This window comes from Schistocerca nitens, chromosome 1 (assembly GCF_023898315.1).
Source record: "Schistocerca nitens isolate TAMUIC-IGC-003100 chromosome 1, iqSchNite1.1, whole genome shotgun sequence".
NCBI lineage: Eukaryota > Metazoa > Arthropoda > Insecta > Orthoptera > Acrididae > Schistocerca > Schistocerca nitens.
Genome location: NC_064614.1, coordinates 889,477,709 through 889,501,244, shown reverse-complemented (window position 1 = coordinate 889,501,244; position 23,536 = coordinate 889,477,709). Strand labels below are relative to the sequence as shown.

Sequence of the window (23,536 nt, the reverse complement as noted above, 5' to 3'; positions counted from 1 at the left end):
TGCTGTATTTTCCAGCCGGCCAATCGACGGCGCGGGGCATTATCGAATTCACAAATATAAACTGTCTGCGCAGAGTGAATTTTACTTTAGTTTTATGACCTAGTTTTTCTCTGTTTGCGCGACTTGTATTGTTAACAATATTTGTAACACTTCCTACAACTTTTACCGCGTGACTGTAGAAATTCAGTTTTATCGAAAACACTGACGGAACTTAAGAGGTGTGTTAAATTCCGAGAAGTAACTGCACGCATCAAAACAGGAAACAATACTATAATGGATGTGAGACCTACGACCTCTTTGAGACATGAATAAACGTTTACTGGATGTGTTCAGCGTAAGGTCCTCTAAATATACACCGCAAAGAGTCACGCAAACACCTAAAGACAAATGGTTTGTCCGGAAAGATGCAGTGCAGTAGACTGTTGTTAGAACAGCCCGCGAGTCCAGTCTCTCACCACATACCCAATGTGAAACGAACAAAGAGCTTACATTACATTAACACGTTCAAGGTAATTATGCTAACATAGTCCTGCGTGCCTGATGGTCAAATGTTCGTCCGTTGATGAGCGCTCCTTCACCTCACCTTTGTAATCAATACAATAAGAATTACATTTCTTCAACTTGTGGATTATAGATTAATGAGACATGCACAATCCCTGGTTTTCGCACAAGTCGTGCAGTATTTCTAAATGAACAAGAACAGTGCCGATTCAACGTCAGTCCAAATATTTGTGACCAATACAGTTTTCAAAGCGTGCTTCACTCCGTAAGACACTGAACACAACATTATTCGACCGTTAGTACTTTCAGGTATGGTTGTCATATTCAATTTGTTGTGCAATAGAATAGACGGAACTACTACAACAAATTGTAATCCGAACCTGTTAAAGATCTGTCTCTTTTTTAGGTGCATTATATTTTTTCCCCAAAATACTGCATACAGTTATCTTAGTGTACTATACAGGCAAATGAAAAAAACAAAAACAATACGGCAAATGTATTACTGACAAATTGCGCAAGACATCTTCCGAAAGGAGAGATAGTATTGTAAGTTCCAAATGCAACGTTCTTTGTCAGTGCACATTAGGGGAAGAAAAGGCAGTGAAAAAACGACGCCATTGGTACAATCGTACTTTTTGTATCTACTGTAAACCCATCCAAATTGAGAGGTCCATGTTTATAAGTTATTTGTGTAAATCAATTAAAACTCCAAAAACGTGGCATCTGCAAGACGTAACTCTGTTGCTCCGGTACAGCCCAATTTTTTAGTTGTTCACTTTTCGTTTCTTTTTAATAATAATACGCATAATACGAGGATAAGGACGAACCGGAGAAATCATCAGCCTGTCTCGCAATTCCTTGTCCTCTTACTTCCACAACTGTTCCGATACTTGCACGTTCCGATGCTTGTTAGAAATTTATGGAACGTTATTTTTTCGAAATGCCACATTTGTACATACTCCGCATACAAAGTTACCTGTCGGTTTCAACAAGTCATCCTTATGATTCCAGCGTTACCATTTAATATTATTCACTGCTCACTGTTTGAGTCTCTCTTCATTTCTTGAAAATACTAGCGTAATGAACACGCCTCCATTTTTCACAGTTTCCTTTCACAGGTAGGTCGTTCAATTTTCTACCGATCCATACGTAGCCTTTACAGTAGTACAATGCATTAATGGCTAGTAGCAAAATTCTCTCTCTCTCTCTCTCTCTGTCTCTATCTATCTATCTATCACACACACACACACACACACACACACACACACACACACACACACACACACACACAGTGTGAGGGTGGGGGGAGAGGTGGGTGTATTATGCAGAATAGTTTTTATACATACTGACTGTACGTCTGACCAAAGCGACTACTTCTACGTGAGAAAGCATCGTGTAGAGATGCCAGTGTTTCACCCGTTGGTAGCAGTTGATTTGGGAAACAGCGAAGTAGGTGTACCGGTGCCACGAGCAGGCAACAGTCTCCTTTTTGAGGTCAGCAAGTGTTGGAGCACTTACACAAGGGCACTGCTTACGTGCGTATGACTACAGCGCTTCAGTAATATTCATAACCAGCTTCGTTAATAGCATGTGTCAGACATCCGCAATACAATACCTACCACACACACACACACACACACACACACACACACACACACACACACACACACACACACACACTTAGAACGGGACATAGTCCTCGATTGCTAGTAGTACGTGCTATTGCGTCAATTCTGAGACAAGCAAGGTTCTTCCGAAACTCGTGCAGTACTACACTGCTAACATTCTTCGTCCGCATGCACATGTAGGAAGAAACTATTCTATCGCTCAACTGGCAGCGAAACGAGTACTATTGTAGATAGGGACAACGCGGCGTACTCTCTCCACGCGAGAATAGGTCCCGGGAGTAGTAGTATTTAGCCGCCTCCATTCTAAACGGTATGAAATCACATTTCATGCTTCCACTCAAGTTCTACTTGACATTGTGTCGACCACCTTATAGGTTATTTCTCCTTTACTTCGACCCATGCAGTGTCTGAGAACTGTATGTCCACATGAATAGCTCAAGCATCTTCGGAAAACCTATTGTTTGGCTCAGTTGAAGCAGTATGGTCAGTGGAAAGCGGTAATAATATTTTATGAGAAAATAAATGGTTCTCAGACCAACAGAATTCGCAACAACAGCATATTTCAGAGTCTAACAAACCAAGTTGAGTTCCATTATTTCTTGCAACAAAGAATTACACAAACATATAGTTAACATATGACGTGGCTACACGACAGGTTGTCTGTTATGTAACTTCTGTTCATGGATCAAGGATAAACTGCGATGCAGCCAATATTTTGGGAATGCAACACTTACAAGTGGCTAATTGCATTGTGACAGGGTTTATGAAGATAAGCCTAATTAAAATGGCCACAGTGTTGGATTTTCGGACAATCGTTTATTTTATGAGCGAGAAAAATGTGACAGCGGCGACATTTCTCCGTCAACACTGTGAGGATTACGCATCTGTTCAGGAGATGACACTGCTTGAAGAAGAGCAAAGCAGATAGTCGTCGAAAGTCAGGGATGTCTGCCCTACTGCGTTGCGGTGGTCACGCCTGACACCTGATAATGGCCTAAGGCTGAAATCGGTCGCGTTGCACTAAAAGCACTTGCAACTGGAGCCGAATTTGCTCTTTTCCATGACAGAAAACTAATTGTTTTCGGTAGTGACAGTTCTATACACGGTGCCTCAGAAGGAATGGTCAGTATTCAGGAAAATGACAGGAACGACCATTTGAAGCAAAACAGTCTAGTGGACTCTGAACTGTGTATCCTATGAGCTATGAGCATTTGCTCAGTAGAAGAGATGTTACACATCATCGAAGTTGAACAAGTGGCCACGGCTCTTAAGAAAAAGCGTTTTAGAGCCCAAGGACTTTTTTGTTTCGGATGGCCAAACCTCCCGTATGCCTGAAAATTGACCATTCCTCCTGGGAGACCCTGTATAATTTGAGTTTTACGGAGATAACGAGCAAATATTTATGGATAGACACAATTCGTGCCATCAAAAAGGCGTATACAGTGCGTTTAGTGGAACCTCAGAATATGCCTATAGTATAACAAACTCAGAGTCGTACACAATCATCTTCAGAATAGGGGTTGGGTTGGGTTGTTTTGGGGGAAGAGACCAGACAGCGAGGTCATCGGTCTCATCGGATTAGGGAAGGAAGTCGGCCGTGCCCTTTGAAAGGAACCATCCCAGCATTTGCCTGGAGCGATTTAGGGAAATCACGGAAAACCTAAATCAGGATGGCCGGACGCGGGATTGAACCGTCGTCCTTCCGAATGCGAGTCCAGTGTTCAGAATAGGGAATAACACTATCGGTGTAATACAAGGATCAGTATTGGGTCCGCTCTTGTTCTTGTTACATATAAATTATCTTACATCACATATTCAAGGAGCAGAAATAGTTGTGGCTGATAACGATGCACATAATACATAATCAAGTCTAATGGAATAACTTCAACATCTGAAAATGCAAATAATATTTTCTTGAAAATTGATAACCAGTTACCAGTTCTCTGTAGATGCTAATGATGGATGAGGTTAATCAATAAATGAACCAGAATATTCTAAAATTCTTAATTGTTTATACCGTCACAGTTACATGTTACAGATCTTGTTAAACACCTAAGCTCTGCAAATTTCGCGCAACGGATTATGTAAGATTTTGGAAATGAAAATGTAAAAAAATTGACTTACTTTTCTTATTTTTATCACTAACTTCTTATGGCATCATATTCAGGGGTAACTCGTCGTTGAGGGAAAAAAAAGAGTTTGTTGCACAGAAGCGTGCAATTAGGATAATGTGCGGTGTTCACTGTGGACAACACTCAAAACAGTTGGACATATTGATACTGATAACACTCTGACATTATTTTTACTCCTTTCCGAAGTTTGTTAACAACCAATCACAGTTTGAGAACAATAGTGACATTGGTTGGGTTGGTTGATCCGGGGGAGCGGAACAAACAGCGAGGTCATCGGATTAGGAAAGGATGGAAAAGGAAGTCGGCCGTGCCCTTTCAAAAGAACCATCCCGGAATTTACCAGAAGTAATTCACGGAAATTACGGAAACCTAAAAAAGGATGGCCGGAACAGCGACATTCATAAGTACAATGCTACAATGAGAAATGTTTTACACTATCTATCATTCAGCCTTAGTGTGGCAACATAGGATAGAGGTGCTCACAAAATGACACTATGAGCTTCCCCTCACCGATTTAATTCGTATTGACGGGGTGCGTAGAGCACGAGTAGGATTTCAACACTTATACGAGTGAGACGCCACTCTCAACCGTTTTTCAGAAAATCGGGTTTGAAAATTACAGCCGTGCTTATGTCGTATGTATATTTAACAACGAAACGTCGATATCGCAAAAATATTTATTTATTAACCCGTTTCGGTTTATCTACAAGCCATCTTCAGAATTTTTTGGCCCTGTATGGCTGGTGCTGGCGGCTCCTCGATCGTGGTATCACGAAAAATTCCGAGAAGCCGCCAGCACCAGCCACTGTGGCCCAAAAAATTCTTAAGATGGCTTGTAGATAAGCCGAAACGGGTTAATAAAGAAATATTACTGCGATCTCGACTGTTCATTTTTAAGTGTAGAATCAGGTCGCTGCTGTGCGTGGACTATGTTGTCAAAATTTATGATTATGTAGTATCCTGCGTAGGGCCGCTAATGTTCACGGAATCAGCAACCGAGCGAGTAAGCGCCTAGTTTCGGGCGCGCAAGGTCTGTGGATCGAACCGCGCTGCCAGTACTACAGTTTGTTTTTGTTTTTGTTTTTTTGTGAGTTATCTGCACCAATATCCGGTGCTACGCTTCGACATGCTTGGTACGCCGCGAAATTGTGCGACGACAGAGAACCGTTTATGCATGTAAACCAAGATTGTTTTGTAACAGACCCACTGAAAACAACCGACAGACATGCAAAAATTCGGCGTTTATCACATCTGCTGCGTGTCGCGATACTTGTACACTATGTGATCAACAATATCCGGACACCTGACTGAAAATGACTTACAAGTTCGTGGCGCCCTCCATCGCTAATGCTGGAATTCATTATGGTGCTGGCCCACCCTTAGCCTTGATGACAGCTTCCACTCTCGCAGGCATACGTTCAGTCAGGTGCTGGAAGGTTTCTTGGGGGAATGGCAGCCCATTCTTCACGGAGTGCTGCACTAAGGAGAGATATCGATGTCGGTCGTTGAGACTTGGCACGAAGTCGGCGTTCAAAACATCCCAAAGGTGTTCCAAAGGATTCAGGTCGGGACTCTGTGCAGGCCAGTCCATTACAGGGATGTTACCGCCGTGCAAAACCTCCGCCAGAGGCCGTGCATTATGACCAGGTTCTCGACTGTGTTGAAATATGCAATCGCCATCCCCGAATTGCTCTTCAACAGTGGGAAGCAAGAAGGTGCTTAAAGCCGCTCGGGATTAGCCGAGCGGTCTAAGGCGCTGCAGTCATGGACTGTGCGGCTGGTCCCGGCGGAGGTTCGAGTCCTCCCTCGGGCATGGATGTGTGTGTTTGTCCTTAGGATAGTTTAGGTTAAGTAGAGTGAAAGCTTAGGCACTGATGACCTTAGCAGTTAAGTCCCATAAGATTTCACACACATCATCAAGGTGCTTGAAGCAGCAATGTAGGCCTCTGCTGTGATAGTGCCACGCAAAACAACAAGGGGTGCAAGCCCACTCTATGAAAAACACGACCACACCATAACACCACCGCCTCCGAATTTTACTGCTGGCACTACACACGCTGGCAGATGACCTCCACCGGGCATTCGCCATACCCACACCCTGCCATCGGATCGCCACATTGTGTACCATGATTCGTCACTCCACACAACGTTTTTCCACAGTTCAATCGCCCAACGTTTACGCTCCTTACACCAAGCGAGGCGTCGTTTAGCATTTACCGGCGTGACGTTTGGCTTATGAGCAGCCGTTCGACCATGAAATCCAAGATTTCTCACCTCCTGCCAAACTGTCATAGTACTTGCAGTGGATCCTGATGCAGATTACACATTACGTCCCTCTTCAACTGTCAGCGGTCTCTGTCAGTCAATAGACGAGGTCGGCCTGTACGCTTTTGTGCTGTACGTGTCCCTTCACGTTTCCACTTCACTATCACATCGGAAACAATGGACCTAGGGATGTTCAGGAGTGTGGAAATCTCGCGTACAGACGTATGACACAAGTGACACCCAATCACCTGACCACGTTCGAAGTCCTTGAGTCCCGCGGAGCGCCCCATTCTGCTCTCTCACAATGTCTAATGACTGCTGAGGTCGCTGATATGGAGTACCTGGCAGTAAGTGGCAGCACAATGCACTTAATATGAAAAACGTTTGTTTTTGGGAGTGTTCGGATACTTTTGATCACATAGTGTAATTTTCCATGTTTCTACCATCAGTATCTTCCTGATTCGTGCAGTACTACAAAAGTTACAGGTTATATTTGTCACAAATTTAGATACAACAATATAAATAAAATTACTATACTGATTTGATTCAAAGTTCTCGTATATCCTTTGTTTATTTCCAATCTCCTTAGGAAAAAAGCTTTTTCATGTTAAATATCAGGAAAATAATAAATGAGAGGTTAAATATTGAGCTCTGCACGGTAATCATTAATTTGTTGCTAGAATTAGAGTGTGAATACAAAAACTACAGGCAGTGAGCCTCGATCCAGAGACCTCGCCCTTATGAAAGTAAGCGCTTACTCGCTCGGCTGCGGACTCCGTAAACCCTAGCGGACTACAAAGCATACAGCACAAGCACGCCTATAACTTTCAAACTCGATTTTCTCAAAAACAATTGAGAGTTGCGTCTTCCTGTTCACATAAGTTAAATTCATAGTCGTGTTCCGAGTTGATACTCATAAAAATCTTTGGTCACCTATCAAGCGATACAAGGTACTTAATGGATTTAAAAAAAATTATTTCAAACACAAACTGAAATCTTATCTGTTGGACAAATGCTACTACCACACACATAATTTCTGTACGTTTTTTGTAGTATGTGTGTGTGTGTGTGTATGTGTGTGTACGGGCAGCACGCTGCCATCCATACTTTCCTCTAACAAGACGTACAACGATTACAAAATAGACTCTTTCAGTATCATAAACAGAGGCCTTAATTATGATCCACGGTACATGCAGATAACTAACTTACGAAATTGAATGACACAAGAAGGCACATTCATTTGGTTAGCAGGCAATGGATCACCCACTATTTCTTTTACAACGTAGGTTTCGAAGAATCTGTGTGTGTGCAGCCTCATAGCATCTCTTTCAACAATTACTGCTTTGGCGGTTTCGATGCGGAATGCTGTAATTTGTAATCTCCCTCATCCTTCCTAGTTGCAGCTATTGTCCACAATAACCAATTTGAGAGGAGCGAAGATTACAATAAACTTTCTAGTTTACTTAGCTTTTCGTGTGGAGTTGGCTCCCGTTCTTCTTGTCTAGAGGTCTGATTCTTGAAGTTGAAATTCTCTCATTTTAGGTCCACATGGTTGAATTGGTCTAAATAAATTTGAAGATTGTTGTTGCAGTATTTCTGCTGTTACGTTAATACATTGTTACATTTTAGTATATCATACAGACTTTCGAAATTTTACGTCAACAAAGCCAAAATTACACTGTTCGCTCAAAATACAAAAAAATATGTCCGATTACTTCAGACGCATGCTTACTACTACCTCACTCTGCGGTAATAACCATATTCCAAAGGGTTTACAATTTTTCGTGACAAATGACTTTCTATTAATTTCAATTATTATTTCATAAATGAATCCAGAAATAAACATAGTAAACATTACTAGACTGAGTAATTAGTGACAAATTTTAAGTGTGTCAAATAATTCGTAATTTCAAATCTTTCTAAAAACTAATTTTAACTGTACATTCATAGCTAGTACGTATCGATTGTAACATCGAAAATAAAGTAATTCCATTTCATAAATTTTAGCTTGAAATATAACATATTGTTTAAAATTACATGAAAGTTTCCAGAAAAACAGATGAGATAATAGTGACCTGTCCAAAGTTCGAAAAATAATACTGGTATCGACAACTACTATTGAGGAAAAGTAATGCTAGAGGAGGATGTCCCGTTACAAATTCTGCGTTAGAACACAACACAAGGCGCACAGTATGCTTGTTTGGAGCGTCCTCGAGAGCGATGTAAAATAAAATGGAGCAGCTGTCGATCCACACGCACAAAGGTCCACCAGCCATTATCCAGACCCGCATGCAATTATAAGAACATAACATGCAGCCTACGTAGTGTTGCGATGCAACGCACTCATCCCCCAAACTGTAACCCCTGAGGGGCGACCTGACAAGAAATTGTGTGTCCGCCCGTAGTTCACGTGAGATATTCATGTTTTTACCGACGTCTTTTCAAAAAGTTTCTTCAGGATGTTCTAGAATCAACACCAAATACAGTTCTTATAACACGCTTCTGTATCCTGAAAACGCTATTTCTGTAAGTTGAGTTTCGCCAAAAACATGGTACGGACGAGCTGTAGCAATCTGAAACAGTGCTATTCTTGAATACTTCATGTATTAGGATACGCTTGCATTAAAAAAGTCCCTAATAACCATATTAATGCTTTCCCTTTCGTCTAAAAAAAGATAAAAATATGATTTTTTTAAAAAAATTGGGGATTTTTTAAAGCGTATAGTAATACATGAAGTATTCATCACGAACAGCACTGTTTTCAATTGCTGCAACTATTTGGTAATGGATCCAGAACATCTCGAAGAAACTTCTTCAAAAATCTCGGTATTCTGACAAGTGCTTCGAACAACATATATTCATTAATATTCTTTGCTGTTACTAATGTTGTTCTTTTCTCAAAGAATAGCGAAAATAGTGGATACAATACTGGAATCAAAAACATCCTCTACAAAAATTTAAATTACTGCGTACTGGTACGTGGCTACTGCTACTTGGCTACATATGAATTCAAGCATCTACCAGAACATAATCTCTTAAAATTTAAGACTGAATAAAAAAATCGTTGCACAGCTCCTTCTACGCCACCGTAGAACACTTTCACAAAAAATCTTGAAATTCATGTTTTGCCTTATTTTATAAACAATATTATCAATATTAATAATATCAAATCACTTCATAGTATTGCATCTTTGGCGTCTTTCCACATCCCAGACGTCCGTAACGTGGGATTCATTCACTAATGTAATGCAAGACCCAGCACTATGTGCTTGATAAATCGGACGACTTATGTATCTGCTAGGAAGGGTGTCGTATCTAGAACAGATAACGGAATATTATACACATTTCGGCATTCCTCAATATTATTGTTTGACGCTTACACCGTCACTGTCTACTCATAACGCTCCATCAAAAAAGTGTCATAGTATCCGTTGTGAGGAGGAGGAGGAGGAGCTTAGTGTTTAACGTCCCGTCGACAACGAGGTCATTAGAGGCGGAGCGCAAGCTCGGGTGAGGGAAGGATGGGGAAGGAAATCGGCCGTGCCCTTTCAAAGGAACCATCCCGGCATTTGCCTGAAGCGATTTAGGGAAATCACGGAAAACCTAAATCAGGATGGCCGGAGACGGTATGTATCCGTTGTGGTCCCATTACAATGGTGCTACAGCGTGTCTGCACGTTCTAAAGTGCTTACACTTCTGTGAACGACGCACCCTCTACTAATCAAAATACAAATACAGTGCTCCAACTCACAAAATAAAATTAAAAACTGCATGCTGAACATGTGCAGAGTGCATTGTGGCCCAGTTGTACTGCAAGCGTGTATAATATACAGGGTGTTACAAAAAGGTACGGCCAAACTTTCAGGAAACATTCCTCACACACAAAGAAAGAAAATATGTTATGTGGACATGTGTCCGGAAACGCTTACTTTCCATGTTAGAGCTCATTTTATTACTTCTCTTCAAATCACATTAATCATGGAATGGAAACACACAGCAACAGAACGTACCAGCGTGACTTCAAACACTTAGTTACAGGAAATGTTCAAAATGTCCTCCGTTAGCGAGGATACATGCATACACCCTCCGTCGCATGGAATCAAAAATGGTTCAAATGGCTCTGAGCACTATGGGACTCAACTTCTGAGGTCATTAGTCCCCTAGAACTTAGAACTAGTTAAACCTAACTAACCTAAGGACCTCACAAACATCCATGCCCGAGGCAGGATTCGAACCTGCGACCGTAGCGGTCTTGCGGTTCCAGACTGCAGCGCCTTTAACCGCACGGCCACTTCGGCCGGCCGCATGGAATCCCTGATGCGCTGATGCAGTCCTGGAGAATGGCGTATTGTATCACAGCCGTCCACAATACGAGCACGAAGAGTCTCTACATTTGGTACCGGGGTTGCGTAGACTAGAGCTTTCAAATGCCCCCATAAATGAAAGTCAAGAGGGTTGAGGTCAGGAGAGCGTGGAGGCCATGGAATTGGTTCGCCTCTACCAATCCATCGGTCACCGAATCTGTTGTTGAGAAGCGTACGAACACTTCGACTGAAATGTGCAGGAGCTCCATCGTGCATGAACCACATGTTGTGTCGTACTTCTAAAGGCACATGTTCTAGCAGCACAGGTAGAGTATCCCGTATGAAATCATGATAACGTGCTCCATTGAGCGCAGGTGGACGAAACTAAAATGAACTCTAACATGGAAATTAAGCGTTTCCGGACACATATCCACATATCTTTTCTTTATTTGTGTGTGAGGAATGTTTCCTGAAAGTTTGGCCGTACCTTTTTGTAACACCTTGTATAATGCGATGGTAAGCTGCAAACTGCGTTGTCATCTCTGCGTAACTACTACAGGCTACATTCGTTTGAACCTGTTTAGTGTATACAGTCCTTGGTCTACATCTACTATTTTCACGTTCCCCACTTCCTCCCATTACCAAATTGACGATTTCTTGATGACTCAGATTGTGCCCTATAACTGATAGCTTCTTTTACTCAAGTTGTGCCACAAATTTCTTTTTCCTCCATTCTATTCCGTAAATTCCCATTAGTTACTCAACACTTTTCTGTAGCACTACATTTGGAAATCTTCTGTTCTCTTCCTGGCTGAAATGCTTATCGCCCACGTTTCACTTCCGTACAAGACTGCACTTCAGAAAAAAAATCTACAAATTGTAGGTAACTTTCCGTTTCCTGTATTATATCGTTAAGTTTATCACCTTCAGAATTTCGAAGAGTGTATGCCAGTTATAATTATCAAAGCCTTCTCTCTCTCTCTCTCTCTCTCTCTCTCTCTCTCTCTCTCTATATATATATATATATATATATATTCTCCGCAGGAGAGCTTCTGTAAAGTTTGGAAGGTAGGAGACGAAGTACTGGCAGAAGTAAAGCTGTGAGGACGGGGCGTGAGTAGTGCTTGGGTAGCTCAGTTGGTAGAGCACTTGCCCGCGAAAGGCAAAGGTCCCGAGTTCGAGTCTCGGTCCGGCACACAGTTTTAATCTGCCAGGAAGTTTCATATCAGCGCACACTCTGCTGCAGAGTGAAAATCTCATTCAAGTCGTAACGTAATTACAACCTCGCGTATTCCTACATTTATCCGGAACCCAATCTGACCTCCCTCATGAGACACTTCTACCAGATTTTTCAGTCTTCTCTAAACAACCCATGTCAGTATTTTGCAAGGCCCACTTGTTTAAGTACTGAGTCGGTAATATTCACACCTGCATTTCCTGATCTTTTTGGAATAAGAAACATTACATTCTTCTTGGAGTACACTACAAACTGGAAGACACTGAAAAGGTAGTCACTGAAAAGCTGGAACCCACTTTCCTCTTGCCGCAGCTATAGAATAAAAGAAGTATACTTCTTTCATATTAATGTAATAATCCGCTTTAGAGCACCTCCCCCCTATTTTGATGGATCTGTTGATAAAGATATTAGTCGAGATAGGCTCAAGGTTACGTTGATATACTCGTCACGAAGATTAATAGTTCATATTCCTCTCCATCGCTCCACAGACATAAAGGAAAAACAACGCCAACACGGTACAAATGGCAGTATGTGGGCGTGACTTTCCCAAAGGAATCCTCCATCATTCGCCTTAAGCGTTTTACAGGAACCACTAAATATCCAAATCCGGATTGCCGAACTGGTATTTGAACCAGAGTACTCCCGGTTTCGACTCCAGTGCACCACTGCGCCACCTCACTCGGTAGTTCGCTACAACACTAAAATGCTGTAAGACATTGTTCCTCACGAGATTTAGTCGGCGGGCAAATGGTGTAAGTTTCCTCTAAGTGCAGTGATACGGTGTTTTCTCTGGACGTGCGGCGCGGTGGGGTAAGTCGTCAGCGTAAGTTTTCCACTTTTACATGTGGCTGTTTGTGAAACTGTTTTATACCCAACACTGGCTGCTGCTAATGCCGAGAGCCGACAGCACCGTTCGCAATCACCTGGAAATATTTCCGCAGCACACTGTACCAGAAGACTGTTGCTGGATTTGATGTGAGGTACTTTGCTGTACACTATATCCGTTACTACAGTGAACGTCCACGAGGTCATCTGAAGCAAAATAAAAGTGTTTGCGTCGTTCCACCAAATCTATCGGGAACTTCTCGAATCAGCTTACGTAGAAGTGGGTATCGGCGATCATAAGGTTGTGATAGCATATGTGACTACGGGTATTGCAAGGAATGTTAAGAAAGACAGGAAAATATTTTTGCTTAGCCAAGAGTAACAGGGTACAAATTCCAGAGTATGTGATTAGCCAACTTCAAATATTCAATGCTGGAGCGAAAGTATTGAGCACAAATGGAAAAAATGCAAATACATCGTTCAATATGCCTTTAACGAGTATGTTTCGATCTAGTCTTACGCGATGGGGAAGACTTACCGTCGTTTAATAGTTCAACGATAACTGCTACGCAAACAAAGAGAGCTTCATCATAGACTCAAGAGAAGTCAAAACCTAGCTGTCAAACGATATCTGAACGAAACAAAAATGAGTGCAAGAGGAACAATGAGAGAAGCTTTCAATGACTTTGAAAGTAAAATTTTGTCAAACGATCGGAGTAAACCCCTACCAGGTTTCGGTCTTAGTGTAAAATCAGTAAGCGGTTCGGAACATCTTTTCACTCACTCAATGATCACAGGCACTATAACGGAAGGTAATACAGAGAAGGCCCAAATACTGAAATCGGTCTTCCGAAACTCACCGCAGATGATGACTTATACTGAGATATAGCTTACAATAGCTTTGTAGTGGAAAGGCAACAAGACCAGATGAGATACCTATAAGATTCTACTGAGACTGTACGAAAGAACTTTATGCCCATTAGTAGCAATTTATAGTAGGTCGCTAGAGCAACGAAGGGTACGAGAAGGTACCTAGCGACTGGAAAAAAGTGCAAGGTATTCCCATTTTCAAAAACGGTCGTACGGCACATGCAACATAATTATAGGCCTGTGTCGTTGACGTCAATTTGTTGTAGAATTATTGAACATGTTTTGCGCTCACGTATCATGATATTTTTGGTGAACGAAAAACACCTCTATAAAAAATTAAATGGATTCGGCAAACAGAGATCTTGCGAAACTCAGCTCGCTCTATTCCTCCATGAGATCCAAAGCGCTGTAGACACCGGTGCTCAGGTTGACGACGTGTTCCTCGAATTCAGGAAAGGATTTGATACTGTCCCGCATTACCCTTTAGTGAAAAACACACGAGTTACCGAGCATCGGTCCAGATTTGCAACTGGATTCAAGGCTTCTTTCCAGGCAGAAGTCAATACGTCGCTCTTAACGCAACAAAATCGACCGATGAGAAGGTAATTTCGGCGGTGCTCCAAGAAGTGTGTTAAGACCGTTACTGTTTACAGTGTTTGTAAAGGATCCACTAGAATTCGTCAGAAGCTCTGTAAGGCTATTCACTGTATGATGCGGTTGTCTATAAAAAGGTAGACACGACAGAAGACAGTAACTATTTGTTGGATGACCTACAGACGATTGATGAATGGTTAGGGACGGGCAGCAGAACACGAGCGTAAATAAATGTAACATTTTGCGCATACTTAGGAAAAGAAATCCACTACTGTATAGCTACACTGTTGATGAGAAACTGCTGGAAAAAACAAACACTGTAAAACATCTAGGAGTAACTATACAGTGCGACCTTAAGTGGAATGACCATGTAAAATAGTGGGAAAAGCAGGTGCCTGACTGTGATTTATACGAAGAATCTAAAGGAAACGTAAGTCATACGCTAAAGAAGGGGCTTACAAGGCGCTTGTTAGACTGATTCTTGAGTACCGTTTATCAATCTGGGGCCTTTACGACTGATAAAAAGAGATAGAGAAGATCGAACGAAGAGCGGCGCCTTTCGTGACGGTATCGTTTAGTCGGTTCGAGAGCATTACAAGAGATGCTCAACAAACTTCAGTAGCAGCCGTTACAAGAGAGGCGTTGTGCATCTACATGTACATCGTTACTCTGCAATTCACAATTAAGTGCCCGGCAGTGGGTTCATCGAACCACCATCACAATATCTTATTCCATTCTCGAAAGGTGCGAGGGAAAAACGAACACCTGTATCTTTCCGGGCGAGCTCTCATTTCCCTTCTTTTATTAAGATGATTATTTCTCCCTATGTAGGTCGATGTTAACAAAATATTTTCGCATTCGGAGGAGAAAGGTGGTGATTGGAATTTCGTGAGAAGATCCCGCCACAACGAGAAACGCCTTTGTTTGAATGATATCCACCCGAAATCCGGTATCATGTCCGTGACACTCTCTCCCATATTTCTCGATAAAAGGAAACGTGCTGCCCTTCTTTGAAATTTCTCGATGTACTCCGTCAGTCCTATCTGGTAAGGATCCCACACCGCGAAGCAGTACTCCAAAGGAGGGCGGGCAAGCGTAGTGTAGGTAGTCTCGTTAGTAGGTGTGTTCCATCATCTAAGTATTCTGCCAATAAAACAAAATCTTTGGTTCGCCTTCTCCACAACATTTTCTATGTGCTTTTTCCAATTTCAGTTCTTCGTACTTGTAACTACTAGGTATTTAGCTGAAGTTACAGTCTTTAGACATGACTGATTTGTCATGTAACCGAAGATTAATTGATTCCTTTTAGCACTAATGTGGATGACCTCACAATTTTCATTATTTAGGGTCAATTGCCAATTTTCGCACCATACAGATATCTTTTCTAAATCGTTTTACAGTTTCTTCCGTATGTTATCTTTTTCATATTCTCATTTTTTTCCAGAAAAAATTTATGTTGGCCCGCTTTTGATGACAGAGCTGTGGAAGAAAATGAGGGAAAAGAAAAATAAGAGTGATGTTAGGAGGAATGGTAACCGCCAATGTTTCATCTTGTTTCGTTAAAAGAATTATACGCTGCTGGTCATTAAATAGGCAACCTCAAAAAGGATACCAAATAATGAAATTTGACAAACCGAGCGTATAAAGCATAGCAGGAAGAATACACGATTAAATTTGTAAGTGATATGGGGGCACACAGGGTGCAAAATTTAGTACAGAGAGCTGCCCTCTCTGGTACCAGCAACGGCTGTAATCCGGTTGGGCTTAAGTCTCGAACTGAGCTTGAATAACAGATGCTGGTACGTCACTGCATGCTGCTTCAAATCTAAGCCATAGTCCATCAATCGTCTTGGCAACTCAGAAACGGGTAAGACATCTGGAGAACTCGCTGGCCAGGGCAACAGTCCCAACATCCACTATCCTGAGGCACAGGAGGGCAGCACGGCAATAAAATGTCTTGCGTTATCTTCTTGGAAGATAACGATACCGAGATGTCGAAGCCGTTCGGAAATCATCGATCAAAATTCGTCTGACAGTCGTGAGGTCCCAATCAACATAAGATGCAATATAACGTGACGATAAACTGTAGTGTCTCTAGCCCACGATCCTGCAGCTGTCAAATTCCAGCAAGTGCTGGTAGAGATTTCTCCTCCTGACACGAATCATAACAGGATGTCCTCAAAACAACCAACAGTCAAAATGCGATTTGTTAATGTCAAATCCGCTGCGTAATCTTTTCTTATGTGCATAATGTAGATGGCTGTACTCCTGCCTCCTTTGTGCAGTTCTGCTGAAATGCTAGTCACTTCATATCCAAGCATGTAAACGTTTCCTGCAAGTCGCATTCATAATGTTGAAATTTTAGTGGCCAGAAGTATTTTTTTAATACTATTACTACGTAATCAATACCTTTCTTCATATCTTAACCAATACTTTATTTGCATAACATTTGTTAATTTTGGCTGTTCTTTGTTGTTTTGTGAAACGATGGCACAGCCCTAATCTCTTCTCACATATTCAACCATTGAACTGCCGTTGCAATCAAACGCAGCATCGACGTCGTGTAATTTTAGGGACGGAGCATGAGGCCAGAACTGAGAAACATGGAGATGGAACTTACCTGACATTACGTCCTCATACCTTTTCATATCACTTCTCGCTATTTAAACGATGTGACATGGTCCAGACTTTCGTCACTAAACTTGTAACGGGATACTATCGGCTTCTTTCTCTTTGTCGCAGGAATTATCTTTCGTTTATCGACATTTAAGAAGGGCTGTCATTCATTACACCGAGCATAATTTTTTTCTTCGTCTTCCTGCATTTCCCTATGATTCTTTTACAACGATACATTCCTGTGCATAACAGCATCGTCAGTGAACCATCCGATATTGATGCTGACCGAGGCTGATAAATCGTTTTTATATACTTCGGTTTGTATACTGAGAGCATTACAGCTCCTATTAAGTTTCTTTGGAGCACCCCTGACGTTACTTTCGTCTACGCTGAACATTCGCCGTCGAGTACATGTACTGTGTTCTATTAGTCACATACTCATTCAATCAACGACATATAGGTGAAGATTTTCCGTATGATCGTATCTTTCATTATCAGTCAATGACTTGGTACAAAATCGAACGTTTTTCGGAGCTCTGTCGCTAGTCAGTTTCACGTCGACGTTAAGACCTAATCCACTTTCCGTCTTGATTTCTACAGAAGGACGTCATCATGCACAGTGTTCAAAATGGTTCAAACGGCTCTGAGCACTATGAGGCGTAACTTCTGAGGTCATCAGTCCCCTAGAACTTAGAACTACTTAAACCTAACTAACCTAAGGACATCACACACATCCATGCCCGAGGCAGGATTCGAACCTGCGATCGTAGCGGTCGCTCGGCTCCAGACTGAAGCGCCTAGAACCGCACGACGTATAGTGTACACGAACAGATAACGATAACTTATAGAACAGTTACTTAGCAACACTATTACCTTACAACACAGAACAAAAGTTTCTAAACGTAGATACCCATGTCCATGACTGGGACAAAAATGTAAATGAGATACTTTCATGGAGATAGATCACGAGGAGATCCTTGTGTGAAAACACTCTTGAACTAGCGCTGAATATTTACTGCTAGAGCTGGGATCCACACTTTCTTCATACACATATGTGACTCTCAACAACTAGATAGTTGGTTTAGTTATATTCTACTGATGACGATTTTGCAATTATGACAAAAGCAAATTATTATTGTACAACGTAATGTACACATAAGGATCGCCAGCCTAGTTTTCCACGTACAAGAAACACTGTAAGACAAAAAAAAAGAAACGACGCACACGAAGGAATTATCCGAATGGGAGAGCAATCGGTAGACGTCACGTACACGTACAGACAGGCAAACGTACAATTTCAGAAAATAATTTATTCAAGAGGAAGAGCTTCACAAATTGAGCAAGTGAAAACGCGTTGGCCCGCCTCTCGCCATTATCCAAGCAGTTAATCGGCTTGATACTGATTGACGAAGTAGTTGGATGTCCCTCTCGCCGTGTGTGGCAGGCATGATGTTGCTGAAATGTAAGCTCAGGCTGGCTTGCCGTCAAGGGCAACAAAACGAGCGTAGAATATCGTCGACGTACCGCTGTGCCGTAAAGGTGCCGCGGATGACAACCAAAGGGGTCCTGTTATGAAAAGAAATGGCGCCCTAGACCATCACTACTGGCTGTCGCGCAGTATCGCGGGCGACAGTCGGGTTGGTATCCCACAGCTGTCCGAGGCGTCCCACTTGTTTGTCTGTACATATACGTCATATCTACCGATTTACGACCCACTCCGATAATTCCTCAGTGGTGCGCCTCTGTTTTTTGTCTTAACTACAACAGTAATTAGAACTGTTGCGATTTGCCATAATGTTACGATACAGTAGAGTTGTTTCAGTTTGATATTTTTGCCCTTGAATCAGAAAGCGTACGGTAACTTTATTCACTTGCTAGATTTAGGCGTGGCCTTTGTTATCTTGTTGCTGATCACGTGTTGCCTCTGCAGCGAACTTATTTCACTGGCAGTTGTACAGTGGTTTCAGTACTGGCCTTTGGTGAATATAAGCAAAAATCGGAATATGTTTATCTAATATTGGCGCGTTCGGAGAAATATTCGTTATAAAAAAAGCTAAATGTATGTGCTTGTATATAGGACAACAGTAAGTACCACAGTGTTGCAACGGAGAAGTTCAGAGCGGTTTTCTGCGATGTTTTCAAGGAAGTAAGACAAAACAGCCCATCACTAATTAAAAATCACTCAGGTTTCTCACTTACGTAGCCTGTGGAATCCATTACTAGCATCGGGCTAAGTACGTATGTTGCTCAAGGAAAGAACGGACTACTTCCTGCTGTAGTACAGTAAAGTATCATAAGTAAAGAAAAGAAAAGAAAAGAAAAGAAAAGAAAAGAAAAGCAGGGAGCAAACAGATGGTTGGTTTGAACATTGCATCGTTCTACAGTGCATGGTCCCGTTGCGGGAAGGGCGGAAGGCGGGTTAGAGTTTAATGGTCTGTAGCCGATCTAGACGTCATTAAAGATGGATCCGGTAAGGACAAAGAAAGCAATCGAACAAGTGACTATTAAGAAACCATCCCAGCATTCACAAGAAGTAAGAGAGTAACGGCGAAGCTGAATCGTGATGGGGAGGACGCGGCTTTACAACGCATATCCTTCCGAATACAAGCCTAATATCTTACACATTGCGAACCCTCTCTCGGGAGTTAGAACACGACTCCCTTCCTGTGTCTTGACAACAGAGTCCGTCAACTGAACACAGAGACAACAATTTTTCGTGTGCAATCTAAATCGGAATCAAATTTAACAAACACGAAACACTGCGAACAGTAGAAGGCACATTCTCTCAAGGTCAGAAAAGATGCTTGGATCAAGTGGGACTCTGACTACACAACACCGAACGTGAGGAAGCCATCAGGTGACTCTTCTGCAGAATTTATCGTTAGAAGCATCACCGTCACGTGATTGGTATAGAAGATATGCATGCTGTTGAAATTATTCCAGCGAGATGAATTAATAAGAAGTTTACGTTCGTAGGTTTTCGCGCACAGCATCAATGTAAATAAAATCATTTTGGGTGTTGCCTCATTACAGAACACTAACTAAACCACCGACTTTTCGACCATCTCCGCAGCAGTTCTCTTCATGGCGACTAACTGATGAATGATGCGGTCTATCAACCAAAATGATTTTATACTATAAAAGTGCTGGGTTTCCGGTCATGTGGAGTAGCTAAAAGGGAGCGATTTTTCGATGAAATTCTTTCCCATCATCTGCTAAAGCTGAGGGAGGACGTTTTGGAAGAGTCGCGCCTTTACGACTTATGAAGCACAGTACGTGATAATGGACGGCGAACTTTAGGCAAAAATGATAGTAACATAAAGGGTGCATCAAGGAAACGTAATGGGCGTAATGTTGTCCATATATATTAACAATTTATCAAGCAGGAAAAGCAGGACTAAGAAATTATCGCTGTTGGACGATCTTAAAGAACTGCAGTTCTCTTTAAATGTAGAAACATTTAGAAAGAGGACGATATAGTTTCCCGCTACATGATTAGTGGTGAACGTCATGTCACGTCGTACACGAATTCGGAGACGAGCTGCTAGGATCATTACACGTTGCTAATAGTCCATATGAAAATTTAGCATATGTGTACGGGGAAATTAAGGGGGAATTCTTGGAAGAGAGAGGACGTTGTTCTCGCTAAACTCTGATGGGTAAATTTAGTGATCCTGTATCAGATGAAGACTGCGGTCAAGCTGCTGCCTCCACGGTATATCTCGCCAGGGATCAACAGAATAAGATAAGATATTACGGCGCGTGCACAGGCATACGGACAGTCACTTGCCCGTCGTTAAGTGTGCGAATGGAGCAGGAAACAGAATCTATAATATTGGTATGAATTTCCTTCTTTAATTCTAGTCAATGATCACTAACACACTTTCGTCAAAACTATCGATTTCGGTAAATAATGGCCATCTTCTGATCTGTCGCGGAAAGGAAAACCAAATACAAATGCTAGACAGTTTACATGTTGTAAAGAATAAATTATTATTATTCTGTGTACAATAACGGAAAAAATTGCAACACCAAGAAGGAGTTTGCGACATAACCGAATGTCGGCAGGCATGATCTGTATCTGCAACATGACGTCTGTTCAGATTTAGCGCGAATCGCATAAGACTGGCTGCACTAGCGCCACTATGAGGATGCAAATCAAGGTTGCTTTGAATACACGCTGTAACGGTCTTGAGCGTTCATTATCTTTGAGACTGGACGTGGTGAGTTGATATTAGACAACAATGCCTTTAAGGCGACAAAGACGCCATTATCAACACCTCACTGAGTTTGAACGATGTCGTGTAACAGGGGTACGAGAAGCTAGATCAGAAAGACTTGGCACGAATGTTGCCACTGTACATTATTGCTGGCCACGGTGGTCACGAGAATGTATGATCGCAAGAAGACCGGGATGCGGACGGCTATGATGTGGCACTACCGAGACGGAAGACCATCGTGTTCGGCGTATGGCACTGGCGCATCGTACTGCATCTGCAGCGGTAATATGAGGAGCAGGTGGCACCACAGTAACACGACGAACTGCCACATTAGCCCTCTAGCGTGCATTCCATTAACCACTGCCGTTTCCGACTCCAGTGGTGTCGAGCGAGATCTCGCTGGAGGGAAGGGTGGTGTGTTGTTTTCTGATGAAAGCTGGATCTGCCTCGGTGCCAGCGTTGGCCGCGTGTTGGTTACGAGGAGCCCAGTAAAGGATCTGCACCCAACCTGTCTGCATGCTACCAACACTGGACCTACGCCTGAAGTCGTGGTCTCGGATGCAACTCCGTATGACAGCAGGGGCACTCTCGTGGTTTTCTCTCGCATCCTGACTGCAAATTTGTACGTCAATCTGGTGATTCTATCTGTTGTGCTGCAATTCATGAACAAGATTCCAGGGGGTGTTCTGTAACAGGATAACGCTCGCCCACATAACGTTGTTGTAACTCAACGTGCTCGACAGAGTGTAGATATGGTGCCTTGGCCTGCTCGATCAGTAGATCTGTCTCCAATCGAATACATGTGCGATACCATCGGACGTCAACTCCAACGTCATCCACTAATAGCATTAACCGTCCCTGTATTGACCGACCAAGTACAAAGGGCATGGAACTCCACCTAACAACCTAACATAGGGCACCTGTAAAACACAATGCACGCAAGTCTGCCTGCTTGCATTCTGGTAGTCACGTCGGTTATTAATGTACCAGCATTTCGCGTTTGCAACGGCGTATCTCGCGTTTACATTAACTCGTGATCTTGCAATGTTACTCTCTTGAATACGTTACCTAGACAAATGTATTTCCGAAATTCCGTGACTATTTTTTGTGTTGCCATCTTTTTCCCTCCGCTTATTTCATTAGTTTATAATATAAGCTGTAGTGTGTCCAGCAGTTGGATTTGATTTCTTTTCCTCAAAGGTCTGACGAAGGTGGGTCGAAATCAATAGCCAGCCGACGATTTGTTTGTGATCACTGAATGGACATGAAGAAAGAAATTCTGTGAATTCTGGACTACTGTCTTTTTTCGCGACTATGTCGCAGTTCGTACTGTACACTGGTTTGCGAAGTATATTTGTAGTTGTACATCCTTCGCTCGAAAACCGGAGAACTTTATAGTGATAGCTCGGAAGGTTCACTATTTGTTTAGGTTTGTGTATGACTCGCTGCAGTACTGCTTTGCTTCGGCTGTTCCCTCCGCTGGACGGAGCAACTTACCTGCGCCGCCAGATCGGGGAAGCAGAGCGTGTCTGCGCACTTCCAGAGCGCAGGTGCCGCCGCGGTCGCGGCGCGCTGTCCTTTCGCATCCGTCCTCTCGCAACTGGTCGTGTCCGGCCACGAAAAGGCGCACTCGGTCCTGACGAGCACGTCCATCGCAGGGTGTCGCCGCTACCTCTTCGCGGGGTGAGCGGGGCGGTCGCTAGGGCGGGAAGCCATCGCGAACCGAACGCTGGGAGAAGCGAGCGCAGGCAAGGTGAGCAGCGCCGGCAGGCAGCCCGGGGGCGGACATTTGCGACTGGCGCGCTTATCGTGCAGGCGCCTCTCTCACGGCGCTTTCGACGCCACAGATAATGGACAATAACCGCCCGCTGACGTCACGCCGGCCGATAACGTATTCCCTCGTCCCGTCAGCGCAGGTCGCACTCTCCGGGCACAGCGGGTGTCGTCGTAATGAAGAGGAGAGTCTCAGTTTTGAGGCGACGTATGCGCGTTCAGTTTGAACGGTTACAATTTACACGTTACTTAACGACGTAATTGCTTACATTCAGTATAAAAAGTTACCACGCTAACCTGCACACTTCCGCTGCCGACGTCATTTATGGTAAAATGTTGCGAGCCCTCAGGCTGCGTCATATTTCTCTTTTCCAGTGCTCGACGTTTCGATTCGTCTCTGCTGGCATCTTCTTCAGGTTTCCACAGGTGTCACTAGAAGGCTGAGCCATTGTCGTGTTCACTTTTTTGGGCGATTTTCCGGAAAAGATAGTATCAATATTAAAAACGCTTTCTCCGCATTTGTAATCATTTCCAGTGTCGAAATACGGTATACGCGAACAGCGTCTGCAAC

The 23,536-nt window shown here is 42.8% G+C and overlaps 1 protein-coding gene across 3 annotated transcripts in view; it reads right to left on the bottom strand.

Annotated features, from left to right (window-relative positions):
* The window catches only part of LOC126191653 (inositol-trisphosphate 3-kinase homolog), a 524,458-nt gene that overhangs the window by 99,439 nt on the left and 401,483 nt on the right, over window positions 1–23,536 (bottom strand). Inside the window, exon 1 of one of the 3 annotated variants that reach the window (XM_049932543.1) lies at window positions 22,690–22,955. The exons of the other annotated variants lie outside the window; for them this stretch is intronic. Within the exon in view, the coding sequence (XP_049788500.1) occupies window positions 22,690–22,845 (156 nt within the window). The 5' untranslated portion in view covers window positions 22,846–22,955. Of the gene's footprint in view, window positions 1–22,689; window positions 22,956–23,536 lie in introns of those variants that run through there. 3 annotated transcript variants of the gene reach the window in all.